A 15334-nucleotide genomic window follows, 5' to 3' on the forward strand; every position below is an offset into this window, starting at 1 on the left:
TGTCCTGTTTTCTGTGGCTTTGAGGTGCCCAGGCTGAGCTCCGGGCACCTCTGGGCATTGCCAAGCAGTGCTCCCGCTGCCGAAAATCCACAGGTCCCTGCGTGTCTTAGCCTCTGCTCCCTCTGCTCCTGCATAGTGCAGGACCCGTTGCCCACCAGGGCTTTGGGGTGGGAAGGGAAGGGAAGGGAAGGGAAGGGAAGGGAAGGGAAGGGAAGGGAAGGGAAGGGAAGGGAAGGGAAGGGAAGGGAAGGGAAGGGAAGGGAAGGGAAGGGAAGGGAAGGGAAGGGAAGGGAAGGGAAGGGAAGGGAAGGGAAGGGAAGGGTCTGCAACCTCTGGGAGGTGGGTGCTGGGGACCACATGTGCTGGAGAAGGGACGGCATCTCCCAGGGCAGGTCTGCTTGCTGTAGGGGGAGCAGATCCATTGGGTTCCCCATTAGCCACAGCACTGAGTGGAAGCGTGTTACAGCTTTTGCTGTAAAAAAAAAAAACCTTTTCCAGTCGTTCCTGCTGTTCCCTGGAGCTCATCTGGCATTGCTTCGGAAAACAAGAAGTGAGTTTGTCTGATGAGCATCGGGCTGGCAGGGTTTGGGCAAGCGCTGCGGTGTGGCTGGGGCTGGGAGTGGTGTGTTTGGAGCCCGTGGGTGGGATCGGGAAGGAGCGGCCAGCTGCGGCGTGTAGGGTTTTGAGGAGCATTTTAGGTAACGGTGATTCCATCTGAAACTGCTGGGCTCGTTCTGGGCTCTTGGAGCAGCAGTAGAAAGAAGCCCTCTTATTTTTGTGGAACCTCTGATGATGTTAATGAAGAGGAAAACTCTGACAGCCCTGATTACGAGCGGCAAATTGAGACCCTGGTGTGGGAAACTGCTCTCACCCCACCCTGGTGCCTGCTGTGCCGACGGCAGGGACCTGCACCTTGCGGTGCGAGCTGCGGGAAGGCTGCTTGGGGAATATTAGGGTCCAGCCCCGGTCCGCAGCCTGTCCCCTGCAGCATGTGAGTGGTGGCACCTTCTGGCTTGCGAGCTCCGGGTCCAGCCCTCGGCTCGCTCGCTGCCCTCCGTGTCGTGGGCTGAGAACATCTACCTGGTGAACAGCGCAGGCTCCCTTCGCTTAGAGGAAATAAAAGACCCAGGTGAGTTCTCCTTGCGCCATTGCCCGGCCAAACGTGAATGTTTCATTGCAAAGTAACCTGACGCAGAGGGAAGCTTTCTGGAAACCAGTTGAAATTGTTTATTTGGTGCCACGTAGAAGTCATCGTTAGAGGGGCTCACTCTGACCCTTCGCACAGTTTCTGTTCTCGCATTTTTTTAATCTCTCTCTGCGAGGTCACGCTGTGCAAAAGCTCTCGGAGCCGGCGGGAAGGTGATGGGGACGTGCTGGGACAGACCTGAGAGCGCCGTTAAATTAGCTGCATTTAGGCATCGAAATCAAATCGGGCTGATTTTTCTCGATCCCTGCTGGCCCTGGCCGCGGGGTGGGGAGGATGAGGAGGATGAGGACCAGCCTGCTGCTCCCTGAGGGCCGGGGCAGGAGAGGCTTCCCTGTTCTCCAGGCTGGCAGCGGTTCATCTGCTCCCAGCTGTCCCAAGGGGCCCAGACACCGAAGCAGGGGATGCCCGTGAGGCACCAGGGTTTTATCCTGGGAACCTGAGCCGCCTCCAGCCCGGGTTTTATCCTGGGAACCTGAGCCACCTCCAGCCCGTGTCCCAGGGGAAGCAGAGGCTGGGCCAGCAGCAGGGACCAGCAGGGAAGGCCCCTCTTTATTTCTCTTCTCCTTTAAAGATTTTTATACGTGTGTATTTAACAAAAACAAACAAAACCCACAAAAAAAAAAAACAAACACAACCCTAAACTACAGCAATACTGCCGAGGAGATGGAGGGGAAGCTCCCCCCTTCCCTGCGCGGGCCCAGAGGCATCGCAGGAGGTGCAGTCGCTGGCCAAGGACGAGGGAGCGGAGCTCAGGGACAGCCTGGGGAGGGGGTGCCACTGCCCCGACCCCCCCGCGGGGCACCAAGAGCAGAGGGGTCGAAGCAAGGCTCGGGGCAGAGCCGACAGCAGAGGGGACATGGGGCAAGGCTTGAGGGAACGGCCCTGGCGTGGCTTGGTCCAGCCCGAGGGCAGGAGATGTTTGCTGGAGCTGCGTGGGGGGGGGACACGGGGCAGGGTGGGGAAATGCAGGCACTGCCCCCCCAGGGGGGCACCGAGATGCCCAAGATTGTGGGTGCTTCCCACCTTCTGGTCTGGGCGCGTTACCTGGGGGCTGGTGAGTTTTCCTGTCCGTGAGGAACACATCAAAACCCCCTCAAATAATGGGGGGCACATTGTTTTTTTTTTTTTTGCCCCTTGCAAGGGGCAGGGGCAGGTTCCCAGCTGGCTTCCTGGGGAGCCCGGCCGTGGCACGGCAAAGGGCAGTCCTGTCCCCGGGGGGAGCGGGGGCTGCACCTCACAGCTCCTCGTGGATCTTCTCCTGGTCCTCGTCCGACTTCAGCTTCAGCTCCTCGGCCGTGATCTTCCCGTCCTGGTTGCGGTCCTGGTTCTTGAACATGTCAGCAATGACTTTCTCGGGGTCGGAGCTGGGCATGAGGCGCCCCTTCCCTTCTGCCACTTGGGTCAGGATGAAGGTGGAGAACTGCAGGGGGGGAGAAGGGACGGGATGCTGCTCTGCTCCGGGCAGCAGCAGGGACAAGAGAAGGGGCTGCCTCGCTGCCCCAGCCCTGCTGCACCCCGTTTCCAGCAGCGATGCTCCAGGCCTGGGCGTTTTTCCTGCCCGGCCCTTTGTGCTCCCAGGTGCTTGGGATCAGCAGCATCCTTTGGGTGCTGCCCCCATGGGTGGGCTCCCCGTGCCCCCCCCCATGTCCTCCCGCACCCCACAAGCCCCCGTGAGGTTTGGGCACCTCATCGGCGGGGATCTGCCCGTCCTTGTTGAGGTCCATCTGCTCGTAGAGGTTCTCCGGCGGGTCCCCGTGCCAGATGAAGAGGTAGCCTTCGGGAACCCCCTCCTCCATGGAGATCAGCTCCACCTCGAAGCGGAGCACGGCGCTGCCTGGCACCCCCCGGGCTGGAAAACAAGCGAGGGCTCTCGCACCTGATGGGCAGCTCAGAAAACCTCCGGCCCCCGACGGGCGAAAGCCTTCCAGCCTCCAGCAAGGAAAACGGAGGTGAGGGAGACCCAGAGGGTTTCGGAAACCCTTGGTTTGCTTTGCTGACGTGGCTGTGGTGCCGTTCCCCTACCTCCGCTCTCCCCGTGGCCCAGGTGCGGGGGGATGATGAGCACCCGCCTCTCCCCGGCGCACATGTCGAGGAGGCCGCTGTTGAGACCCTCGATCACCTTGTTGGCCCCCAGAGTCACCTCCTGGGGGCTCCCGTAGTCGTGGCTGCAGGGGGCACAGAGAAGAACCAAGCGGCTGAGAAACCCCCTTGGACCCAGCGGGGGGGGTCCTGCCGCGCACCGAAATCCTGCACCTTCCCTCCCGTGCCCCGAAATCCTGCGCCCCCCCCCCCCCCCCCGCTGCCCCGTGGCCGCGCAGCCGACGTCCCGGTGCACGCACGAGGAGAAGAGCTTGGTGCCGTCCAGCAGGGAGCAGTTGTAGTGGTAGCGGACGAAGTCCCTGTTGCGGGTGGTGACGTTGCAGCCCTCGGGCCGGTACACGGTCTCAATCTCCACCGGGTCGGCCGGGTTGTGGAAGTCGATGACGTGGACGTCAAAGATGAGCACGGCTGAGCCGGGGATTTTGTCCCCTGGAAGAGGAGCAGCGAGATCTCAGCTGGGTGAGCACGGAGCTGGGAAAAACCTTCCCTGCTTTCCTTCTGCCGGGCTGGCGCGACCCAGCGATGCCGCGGGTCCGCGCCGCGCGCCCCTCACCTGCTCCGTTCTCGCCGTAGGCCAGGTGGGGGGGGATGACCACCCGCCTCCTCTCCCCCATGCAGACCCCTTGCAGGCCCTGGTCCATGCCGGGGATGATGTAGCCCTTCCCGATGTAGGTGTTGTAGGTGTGATTGCGGGAGTAGCTGCAGGGACAGAAGCCCACGGCGCTGTCGGGTGAGGGAACCGGCCCGAGCACCCAGCACGTGGCCCTGCTCCCACCAAACCTCGCTCCATTTGGTAATGACTTTTTTTTTTTTTTTAAATCCTTTTCAATACTCATTACCACCCTCTCCTCCCAGCTTCCTCGGGATTTTCCAGCTTCTCCTTGCTGCTGGATGTGGGGTGGGAAGGGACCAAGCGTGCACGGGGGCATCACCCTGCTTCCTCGCCCCGTACCTGGAGTCGAAGAGCGTCCCGTCCATCAGCGTGCCGTTGTAGTGGTAGCGCACAAAGTCCCCGGTCACGGCCCTGCGCTTGCAGGACTCCGGCACCTCCAGGTGCTCCAGGGAGACGCCGTCCTTGGGGTTGTGGAAGTCCACCAGCAGCACGCTGAACACCAGCGAGGCTTGCGGTGGGATCACGGTCCCTGGGGAGGGGGCACGGGTCAGCCTGGATGGGGGTCCCGCTCCCCGAGCAGGCTCAATGGGGTGATGCCTGGCTTACCATAGCCCTTCTCCCCGTAGGCCAGGAACGGGGGGATGATGATGCTTCTCTTCTCCCCGGCACACATGCCCAGCAGCCCCTGGTCCATGCCCTTGATCAGCCACCCGGTGCCCACGTAGGTGTCGTAGGTGCTGTCCTTGCTGTAGCTGATGAGGGGGAACGAGGAGAACGGCTTTGGGGCCACGCCAGCCCCCCCAGCCTGACCGGGGGGCTCCCAAGTCCTGCCCCAGGCCAGCATCCCCCGGTCCCCACCGTTCCCCGTGCCCCCAGTGCCGGCACCCCGTACCTGGAGTCGAAGGGGGTGCCATCCAGCAGTGTGCCGTTGTAGTGGTACCGCACGAAGTCCGAGTTCTCCACCGTGCGGTTGCAGTGCTCGGGTTTGGACAGGGTGGTGATCTGCAGCTTGTCGTTCTTGTTCCAGATGTCCAGCATGACCACGTCGAAATACAAGGTGGCGTCTGGGGGGATCAGCCCCGCTAAAGGGGCGGCAGCGAGGGCAGAGAGAGGGTTAGGGAAGAGCAAGGCAAGGGTGGCAGCCCTGCTGCACGCAAACGCAGAGCTCTGAAGCACATGTGGCATCTTCCCTCCCACTTCCACCGAGCAGGACAAGGGAGGACCTTTGTCCCCTAATGCCTGTTGTCCCTGAGCTCCTGCAGGGTGCTGGTGGATGGGGACCCAACCTGCCTGGTGCAGCTCTGAGCTCAAACCCTTCCAGTGGCTTCCATGGAGACATTTTTGCATGGGGGAAGGCAATTGCTGGGCTTTTGGGGGTGCCCTAAACGCTGCTGTGGGGTTTTCTTTGCAGGGAAACCAGGTGTTAGCCCCGTGTCCACCCTGGAAAGCAGCACGGTGCATGCACAGAGACCATCCTTCCCTGCAAAGCCCTGCCCAGGCACCACTCATGCTCACTTTTTAGCGTCCCAGCAATGGCTTCATCCTTCCCCAGCGCCTGCCGGGTGGGTGCCAATTCTCCATCCCCCCCCTCACAACGCGAGCTTTGCAGGTTTGCCCCCTCCGTCCCCCCGCAGCCCCTTACCCACGCCGATGCTGCCGTAGCCCAGGTGGGGGGGCACGATGAGGTGACGCCGCTCGTTCACGCACATGCCCTGCAGCCCCCGGTCCATGCCGGTGATCAGCCGCCCGACGCCCACCACGCCGGCCACCGTGGCCCCTCGGTCGTAGCTGGGGGCGAAGGGACAGACCCGTCAGCACCGTGCGCTGAAGGGCAGACTGTAACCCACGGGGCTGAGCAGCTCCCTCCGCCTCGCCCTGAGCACCCACGCTGAATTTGTAGCTTTGCAAATGTGCTTTTTTAGCCAAAAACGTGCCCAAATCTCCTACCCCACGGCAAGGCTGACGGTGGGCTGTGCGGTACCCCTGCTAAGCCTGGGCTCTCTCCCAGGTCTGCAATTCACGGTAACGAAGCATCCCCCAGCCCCTGTCTCAGGGCACCAGGCTCGAGGTTCCCCCACGTCTCGCTGGGATCGGGGCCCCCCCAACCCCATCCAGGTCCCCAGGTGCAGACAGAGCCCACGCCCCGACCCCGCAGCAAGCACGGAGCTCCCAGGGATCAATCCTGCCCTGCCCGCGGTGCAGCGGCCTCCCTCGACACCCACCGGGGCTCTGGCCTGCACCCTCGGAGGTGGGGGAGTGCAGGATCAGGCCCTGCGGGTGCAGAGGAGGCAGGAAATGACTTTATTTGGGGCTGAACACATAAATATCCTCGCAAATTTCGCACGGCAATCTGGCCTGGAGGTCTGCGAGCTGCCGGGCTTGCTGTTGCTTCCCTGTAATTTTGCGTGTGCCACGTTTGCAGCGAGGAGGAAAGAAGAAGTCCCAGGCCTCGTTTTTAAACTGCAAATTTGTTTTTATTTTTTTTTTAAATCTCAAAACACAGGCTCCGGGAAGCAGCTGGGGGCCCGTTCAGATAAAGGGAAACCCTTCATCCCGTTTCATGTGCAGTGAATGCTTCTCCTGGAAGCACGCTGCAGTCCTCAGGACAAAGAATTATTTTAGCAGCAGAATTCCCCAGGCTCCCATCGCGTTTGGGGCTTGCAGCAGCAGGAGTGGCAGCGCGTGGCTGATTTACTTTCTCTCCCATTCACGCTTGCAAGAAAATCGAGACACGCTGAGCCAGGAGCAGAATCCCTCTGCTTTTCAGGGGTCTGAAGAATGCCCAGCTGGAAAGTTTTTGTTCCCGAGCTGGGCTGGGGCTGAGCTCCAGCACAGCCCCCTTTGGTCCTGTGCTTTTGCCCTGTGCCTGATCCTACCCCTCCTCGCCTTGGTGCAGATCAGGAACTGCACCATCATAAACCCTGGTTTATAACCAGCGTGAGCAGAGCAGGATCAGTGCACAGGCGAGGAAATTTACGACCAGCAAGAACCGAAGCCTGTTAGGTAACGAAGGGATTTCGCCGCTGCCACGTCTCAAAGTGCTTCAGGTATTTTCTCTGCCTGTGCAGTACATGCAAGCACACGCCTGGAGTGCAAAGCATCTCAGTTAGGGCCTGATCCTGCCCCTGCCTGAGATGGGCTTGTACCCGGGGGCTGCAGGCTCAGAAACGGGGCTGGGCTGGGGGCTGCAGCCCCAGCCGGGCTGTGCCGTCCTGGGCAGCTCCCTTGGGGCCACCCGGGTCTCAGCCCCACCACAGGCACCCCCAAAATCCCCCCTTGGGGTCAAAGCTGCGGGGCACCGAGCAATGCAGGCACGGGGCTGACGGGAACAAGCATCCCCTGGCCCTTGGGGCTGCAGTGGGGTGACACGCAGGGGGGCTGGGGGCAGCATGCAGGATTCCCCACCGCGTGGGGCGGCCGGGGAGCCCCGGCTGGCGCCGCATGCAGCTGGTAAAGAACCAAGGGCAATACCTGGAGTCAAACTTTTTGCCATCTTTAAAGGTCCCATTGTAGTGGTAGCGAATGAAATCCCCCATCTGGACTTCCCGCAGGCAGATTTTGGGGATATAGTATCTGTCTATCACCACGTCTTCCAGGGGGCCGGGGTCGCCCAGCCCCAGGACCCCCAGGAGGCTCAGGAGGAGGACGAGGCTGCCCAAGGCCATGGCGCTGGGAGGCTGCGGCCGGTGGAAAGGCTCAGCGGAGGGGAAGGCGCAGAGGTGGGGCCTCCCCGGCCCCTCTCCCGCGCCGATGCGAGCTCAGCCCGGCCCAGCTGCATTTCTGTACACGTGTAACGGGGCCCAGCCGTGCTGCCCTCCACCAGCCTCCCCACTGCACCGCCGGGGCAATTCCCCGAGCCGGCGGCAGTGGGGCAGGCGGAAAAAGTCGCAGCAGCAAAGCTCCACGTCAGGACTTCCCCCCCTTACCCCCCTATCTTTTTTTTTTTTTTTTTTTTTCCCTAGGCAGTTCTTTCTGCAAAGGAAAAAGCTGAAGAGACCTATTTGGATGCAAGTTTGTGCAGCTGGAGGTCCCATCCCAGCAGCCGCTCCGGGTCCTAGTGCTGCCTGCGCTCCTCCCAGCACCCACGGCTCAGGACGCTGCTCCTCAGCCCCCAGCACTTAGCAATAGTAAATACAAGGAATTAACGGTTTTAATAACACCTACTGCTCTTCAGTCTGCCGCTGACAGATCTTTTACTGAATGGCAATGATTAAAAATGTGAAACTGTCCCTGTAGCAGACTTTCACAGATAGGAGTGGCATCGAGTGCTCGTACACGTGTTGCCCCACATCCCTCCTGTCCCCCCAAACTGCTGGCAAAAGTCGGGCGCTGTGGTAAGGGTCCTCTGCAAGCCCCAGGTAGGAAATATGACAGGCTCTGGATCTGAACCAAATCCCAGCCCCCCGGAGGCACGGTGGTGCTGCTGCTGAGAGCAGAGGCTCAAAGAGAGCAGCATCAGCTGCCCAGAGCCCAGACCTAGGGTGCTCTGTGAGTCCCTGAGGGTCCGTGCCTGGGCCAAGCCACCTTGGCATGGCTTGGGGGGACTCGGGGCTCTCCCCACAGCACAGCAGGGTCAGGGTCTGACTCTGGGGTGTGTGAGCGCTTACTCAGGGGGCTGGCATCCCAACGGGCTGGCATCCCAGCCGGCGTGCTGGCGAGCTGCTCGTTTGCAGGGAGGTGCTGGGCACTGCTAACGGCCTCTGCCCCAGAGCCAAGAATCTCAGCAGCTCCCTGGCTCCTGCCCTGTGCCGCCGCAGCTCTCAGAGCCACTGTCCAGCGGCAGCGACGCTCTGGGCTTGGGCTGGGGCCAGCGGCCGTGCCGAGGCCTGGCGCGGCTCAGCCCCGGGGTCTGGCACGGTGCAGGGCGAGCGGCCGCCAGCTCGCCACTAGCCAGCAGCGAAACAAGAACCGGGCACGGCGTGGCCGGGGAGGGAAAAAGCTGCGCACAAACAGCCCCGAGCGCACCCCGGAGCCTTCCCAGGAGCTGCAGCCCCCAGCTCACCCCGGCACCCCCCGCTCCGGGCGCATCCCCGGGGAGGCGCAGCAGAGGGCGCATCCCCCCCCGCCCCCCATCCAGCACCTCCCCGACCCCTCGCTCCTCCTTGCGCGCAGCGCGCAGCCCCCCGCGGGCCTTGCGCCAGCCGCGCAGAGCCGCACTAAGACCCTGCGCGCCCGGCGGGGGCGCACCGCCCCTTCCTTCCCTTCCCCTTTCCCCTTCCCCGCCCGCCCGCCCCTTGCGCGGGGCGCTGCGCGGCGCTGCGCGGGCAATTGCGCGGCGGCTGCGGGGATGGGCGGCGCGGCGCTGGCGCTGCCGCTGCTGCTGCTGCTGGCGGCGGTGGCGGAGGAGCCTTGCGCGGCGCAGTACGAGGAGTACAGCGTGCGCGGCTTTCCCGCAGCCGCGCTGGAGCCCCTGCAGCGCGCATACGCCCGGGCGCTGGCGCAATACGCGGGCGCGCACTGGGCGGAGAGCGCCCGGGAGCTGGAGGCCAGCCTGCGCCTCCACCGCCTGCTGCGCGACAGCGAAGCGCACTGCCACCGCCGCTGCGCGGCCGAGGGGGGCCCCGCCGAGGACCCCCCCGCCGAGGGGGACCCCGCGGAGCGGGAGTGGGAGCGGGAGCTGCAGCTCTTCGGGAGGCTGCTGCGCCGCGCCGGCTGCCTGCGCGCCTGCAAGCGCGGCCTCCCCGTCTTCCAGCTGCGCTACCCCCCCGCGCAGACGCTGCGCGATTTTCAGCGCCGCCTGCCCTACCAGTACCTGCACTACGCGCTCTTCAAGGTGAGGCGGCGCGGCGGCCCGCGGGGGGCGCAAATGCCGCGCAACGGGGCGCGCAGGGGGCGTGCGGGGAGCCGGGGGCTGCCCTGATTTGGGGGGGGGGAGTGGGCGTCCTGCAGCGCTCTGGTCTTGCCCTCACCTCCTTCCCCCCCCCCATCCTGCACAGCCCCCTCCTCTGCCTCTCATCCTGCGGCTCTGTCCCACACCCCAGCCCTGCACCCCCCCCAGTTTGCGCCCCTCATCCTGCGCCTCCCCGTGGACACCCCCATCCTGCATCGCCCCATCCCGCATCTCCACTCTGCACCCCCCCCCCCAAAATCCCGCTCCCGTCCATCCTGCATCCCGCTGCGCTCCCCGTCCTGCAGCCCCCACCCCGTACCCCCCGCCTGGCATCCCCCCTCCCCGGGCTCCTCCATCCTGCCCCTGCGCCGTGGCACGTCAGCGGCATCTGGGACGCATCAGGCAGGATGTGAGGGGGTGTGCCTGCATCTGGGGGCCCTCGTGGCTGCCCCCCTCCACAGCCTTGCATGGCCCTGGTCCCCTCCTCTCGCAGCCCCTTCTGGGGGTTTCTTGGGGGCTCCCCATGTCCCCCATCCTGCTGTGGGTACGAGCATCCCCCTGCACAGCTCTTCGTGGGTGCCCCTGGCCCACATGGAGAGGTTTTCCTGGGAGATACGGAATTTCTCCAGGTCAGCAGTGCCTACGTTCTGCCTCTGGCATTGCTGCTGTACCCAGACGTCCCCAAGGCCCCCCAGCGGGGCAGAGCATTGCCTGGGGAGGGGGACAGAGGAGCCGCCCCAGCTGGTGGAGCATGGCCCGAGCTGGCGGATCCAGCAGTGCTGACCACTGCAGGACGCGTGTCGGGATGCTCCGTCGGGGAGAGGCGCTTGCCCAGGCTCACGGTGCACACGTGGAGGGGTCGGTTTGAGGTGTCCTCCCTTGCCAGAGCTGTGCTGGCAGGGGACGCTGTCCCTCCCCAGATGCCACGAGTGTGCTGGGCCCCCGCAGCGCCGCGGGCTGGGCTGGCTGCTGGTGCAGAGGCTGCTTTAGTCCTCGGCGCTGCTGCCCCCCTGACCTGGCAGTGACGAGGGGACAGCCTGGCCTAGATACTTAATGTGTTTTCCTCTCGGTTGCTCTGGCTAAAATCCATGTAATGGATGCTTCGTCCAACCCCCCCAATCTCAATTCCCCGAAATTGCAACCTGAGAGCTCAGAAAAGCAGCAGAAGCGTGGGGGCAGCTCGCTGGGCTGGCGGCAGTGCTGGAGAAGAGGGGACACGTGGGACAAACCCGAGCCACGTGGATCGCTGCCGGTGGGACACGGGGGTCCCCGAGGGGCAGAGCCGTCCCTGCTCCCACCATGGACACGGGGAGAGAGGCTGACACGTCTCAATACAAGCGGTTGCATCAGCTGGATTTATCTGCCTTGTCTGTGGTCCTGCATCCTGTCCAGCCACTGCTGCCAGGGGACGATTGGGCTTGGGGCTGGCACCGTGGGCACTGGGCTATCCCCTGCTGAGGAGCAGCCTTCTGCCCTGGGCCACTTCCCTGTGCTGCCCTGGGGCTCTGGCTGGGCTGTGGTGCTGGGTGCCGAGCCCCCGCAGCTGCAGCATCGCCCCGGCTGCCCCCGCCAGCCCGTCCCCCATGCCCCCGCTCTTCCTCTTCTCCCCAGTCCAACAAGATCGAGAAGGCGGTGTCCGCTGCTCACACCTTCCTGCAGAAGAACCCCAAGCACGAGATGACCTTGAAGTACCTGAACTATTACAGGACGATGGTGGATGTGGACGAGTACCTCGTCGACCTGGAGGCTCAGCCCTATGAGGTGAGGGGGGGACGGGGCTGGGGTGGGACAGGGACACCCCGTGGGGACGGGAGCTCGGTGCGTGCCTGGCTGGCGAAGCCCATCCTGCTGAACAGAGAGGCATCGAGCCCAGCTGAGCCCTGGCTTGCCAACCTTCCTGCCCCCAAAAAAGCATCTCTGTGGGGCCGGTGCCTGGGATGAAGCTGTGCCCGGGGGAGCAAGGCAGGTCTGGTGTCTGCGCCACCCGGCGTGGGGCTGGGCACCGCGCTCAGCGCTCGGCGAGGAGATGAGCGGAGCCCTCTCGGTCCCCTGCAGCCGATTTTCGTGCGGTCGGTGAAGCTGTACAACAACGGGGATTTCCGGAGCAGCGCAGCCGACATGGAGCAGGCGCTGGCCGAGTACTACAAGGCGTACGAGGACTGCCTGGCCGGCTGCGAGGGTGCCTACGAGCTGCAGGAGTTCAAGGACTTCTACCCCGCCATCGCAGGTGGGTGGGTGGGCAGGCGGTGGGGCTGGGGGGCCGGTTTGGGGCACAAAACCCGCCTCTGACACCTCTCCCCAGATCACTTTGTGAGCGTGCTGCAGTGCAAGGTGGACTGCGAGACCGAGCTGACCCCCAACGTGGGCGGCTACTTCGTGGAGAAGTTCGTGGCCACCATGTACCACTACCTGCAGTTCGCCTACTACAAGCGTGAGTGCCAGCCGGGAGCTGGGGGGGCAGCACACCCCCTGGGGTGTGCTGGTGTCACCCCCCCACCCCGTGTCACCCTTCCCCGTGTCACGCCGCCGCTGCTCCCCGCAGTGAACGACGTGCGGGACGCGGTGCGCAGCGTCTCCAGCTACATGCTCTTCGACCCGGACGATGCGGTGATGCAGCAGAACTTGGTCTACTACCGCTTCCACCGCGAGCGCTGGCACCTGCAGGAGGAGGACTTCGAGCCCCGGCCGGTGAGAGCCCCCCCCCCAGGCCCCCACCCTGTGGTTCGGGCATTTTGGGGGGGCTGACGTGGCCCCTGCTCCCCCCCCGTGCCCAGGAAGCCGTGCGCTACTACAACCGGACAGCCGCCCAGAAGAAGATGCTGGACTTCGCCAGGCAGTACCTGCAGGCTGATGATGAGGTAGGTGACGGCCCTGGCTTGGGGCACTTTTGGGTGCTTTTGGGTCCTTCCTTGGGGGCCTGACCCCAGAAGGGGCCGTAGTAGGCGCACATTTGGCCGCGCTGCTTCCTCCTCCCCGTCCCGTGCTGCAGATGGAGGTGGACGACGGCGAGGAGCCGGACCCGCGGGACCTGCCCTCGGACGGCGAGTTTGAGGGCGAAGGCGACTACGAGGAAGGCTTCTTCGCGGAGTGGTGGCAGGAGCCCAAGACCAAGGGGGACAAAGCTGACGAAGGTTCCTGATGCCGGGGCCGGGGGGATCGTGCCTTGGGGCATAGGGTGGCCGCTGCCTGCCCCCCGGTGCCACCGAGCCCTCCTTGTTTGCAGAGAGCCTCTGATGAGCCAGGCGAAGGGGACCCCGGCCCTGACGGAGCTGGACGGTGGTGGCCCAGCGATGCCATCCTGGGGACGCCGGGCTTCAGGCTCCTGCCAGCTGCTGCACAGAAACTCAGGCTCACCGGGAAGGGCTGATCCTGCCCGGTGCCCACCGCAGGGCTGCCTCTGCCTCCTGGACATCCGCTGCCCCGAGTCCCAGCGGTGGAGTGGTGGCACCTCCGCACCACCGTGCCTGGCAGGGTGCCCCCCTGAGCCACCCGTCCCCGATGTCCCCAGGAGCCCTGGTGCCAGCGGTCCCCCACAGCACTGGGGTTTGCCGTCCCCACTTGGCTCCTCCCCAGGAGCCGTGGATGGGTGCCGGGACCCAACCCTTGTGCTGTCACGAGGCGTTCAGTGGGTTTCCCTGCGCTGGGTGCGACGCACGTCGGTCCTGGGCATCCTCGGAGCTCAGCCGGGGCTCCTGCCCTGGGGCTTCCAGCATCCCACCAGCAGCTCGCAGAGCCCTGGACCCCCTCAGAGCCCGTGGCCCGGTGCTGCAGCGGGGGTCCTGGTGCTGCAGCGGGGGTCCCGGGGCTGCAGAAGGGATCCCGGTGCTGCAGCATCCCCGTGCCAGCGCGTGGCTGCAGCCTGGAGGGGCTGCATCGCCCGTGCCCCGCGTGTGCCTTGAACTCTCACCACGCCAGCCCTCCGTAGCCTTAAGCTCCATTAATTTAATACTTCCCGTCTTGCACAGTTGCTTTTTTTTTTTTTTTAATTATTATTTTACTGGTGCTGAACTTTTAATAAAATCCGGACCGGTCTTTTGACAGCTGCCTCTGCCTTGGGGCTCCCTGGAGCTGGGGTGTGCCCGTGGTAGGAGAGGCCCCACAGCAGGCAGGGGTGCCGGGTGCCCCAGCAAAGCAGGGAAGACCCCAAAAAAGGGCAGGGGGATGCCTGGGGGGGGCTGGGACCCCCTGAATTGTGCCAGGTGTGGCTGGAGGCACCGTGCATCACCCCAGTAGCACGTGCAGCATCTGGTGGTCGGTTGGGGAGGGGGCTGCACGCATCACCCCAATACCGGTCCTTGGGGTTCGTCACCCTGCTGCTTGTCTGAGGCACGCGATGAGCACCCCCTGATGCTGGTCCTGAGCGGCAGGGCAGGATGGCCCCGTTCTGGGCTGCATCGCTGCCGACAAGCCCGTGCCCGCCCTGGGCACGGGGCGTCCAGGGGCAGGCAGCGTGCGGCCGCCTCGCTCCTCCCTGCTGAGCCGGGCGCGTTTCTGCTCCCCTTGGAAGTTGGCTGCGAGGACTGAAACCGAGAGGCTGAATCATAGCGTTGGCCCCGGGGGAGGGAAGGGAAGGGAAGGGAAGGGAAAGGAGCGAAGGGGGCGGCGGGGAGGCTGCCAGCACCCCACCCTGCCACCGAGCTCCCCTTGCACCAGGGCGTCCCCAGCTCTGCCCACCCTGAGCCGGGCTGGGGGGGGGGGGCGCGGTGCTGAGCCCCCAGAGCTGCGGGGAAGGCTTTGGGGGCGCAGGAGGCAGCGGGCGGGCAGAGCTAAGGGGAAGGCAGCGCCGGTGGTAGGAGCGGCTGCATGGCACCCATGCGCCGGGCAGGGCCCTGGTTGTCCCCCGGGAGGAGCAGGGTTTGTCACGGATGGGTCACGGCCACCCGGCGGGGTGCGGCCGCCGGGAAGCGCCCGGCTCAGCGCTGGCGTCGTGTCCCCAGGGGGGGGCAAAGGCTGCTTTATCTCCCCGGCACGCCGGGCGAGGGCGGCGCAGGGCCCGGGGGCCTCCACCCTGCTGCGACGCACGCCCGGGCAGGGCGTCCCCTCGCCAGCCCCGGGGACACGGCGCCTTGCACCCACTTCTCCGCCAGCAGCGGGCGAAACCCATTGCGGCCCCAAATCGGGGTCCCCGTGGTCCTTTCCTGCTCCAACCCGCAGCAGGAGCTGCCCTCAGGGGTGGAAAGGGGGGCACAGGTTGGAAATGCGGAGCCGCAGCACCGAGCAGGATGGCTCTGGGAGCGCGGTGTCGTGGCCTCCGTGTCCCATGGCATGCGGGGACGGCAGCGCTGGGCTGGTGGGGACGTGCCGGGGTGCAGCACCACGCTGGGCTTCCCTGCGGCCCCTCACCTTGACCAAGAAGGAATTTGGTCAGGATTTTTGCCCCTTGTCCCAGCTGGGCTGTTCCATGCCACCGTGCCGTGCCGTGCCGCCCTCTGTGCCCCTCTCCTCCTCGTGCCGGCAGCGCTCTCGTCGTGCTCTGGCTCCCCAAGATAAACCAAAGAAAAAGAAAAACCAAAGGAAACCAAATCCCATTTTCTTGCAGGTTGTTTTGTCCCTCGCCTCCATCCGGGAACCCCGATTTCCCACC

The 15334-nt window shown here is 64.7% G+C and overlaps 2 protein-coding genes across 2 annotated transcripts; one reads left to right on the forward strand and one right to left on the reverse strand.

Moving 5' to 3' along the window:
• Window positions 1-1198: 1198 nt before the first annotated feature.
• FKBP10 (FKBP prolyl isomerase 10) lies at window positions 1199-7807 on the reverse strand. The gene is made up of 11 exons (XM_048053216.2): window positions 7392-7807; window positions 5563-5708; window positions 4813-5002; window positions 4527-4672; window positions 4260-4449; window positions 3861-4006; window positions 3547-3736; window positions 3230-3372; window positions 2893-3056; window positions 1689-2627; window positions 1199-1652 (listed from the first exon to the last, which is right to left on the reverse strand). The coding sequence occupies exons 1-10, from the start codon at window positions 7583-7585 to the stop codon at window positions 2442-2444; spliced, it is 1695 nt and encodes a 564-aa protein (XP_047909173.1). The 5' UTR covers window positions 7586-7807; the 3' UTR covers window positions 1199-1652; window positions 1689-2441.
• A 1330-nt stretch (window positions 7808-9137) lies between these two features.
• On the forward strand, window positions 9138-13788 carry P3H4 (prolyl 3-hydroxylase family member 4 (inactive)). Its single transcript, XM_048053215.2, has 8 exons — window positions 9138-9693; window positions 11362-11511; window positions 11806-11977; window positions 12053-12181; window positions 12293-12438; window positions 12525-12608; window positions 12740-12881; window positions 12974-13788. Exons 1-8 carry the CDS (start codon window positions 9208-9210, stop codon window positions 12982-12984), a joined length of 1320 nt encoding a protein of 439 aa, XP_047909172.1. The 5' UTR covers window positions 9138-9207; the 3' UTR covers window positions 12985-13788.
• The last annotated feature ends 1546 nt before the right edge of the window (window positions 13789-15334 follow it).

This window comes from Anser cygnoides, chromosome 22 (assembly GCF_040182565.1).
Source record: "Anser cygnoides isolate HZ-2024a breed goose chromosome 22, Taihu_goose_T2T_genome, whole genome shotgun sequence".
NCBI lineage: Eukaryota > Metazoa > Chordata > Aves > Anseriformes > Anatidae > Anser > Anser cygnoides.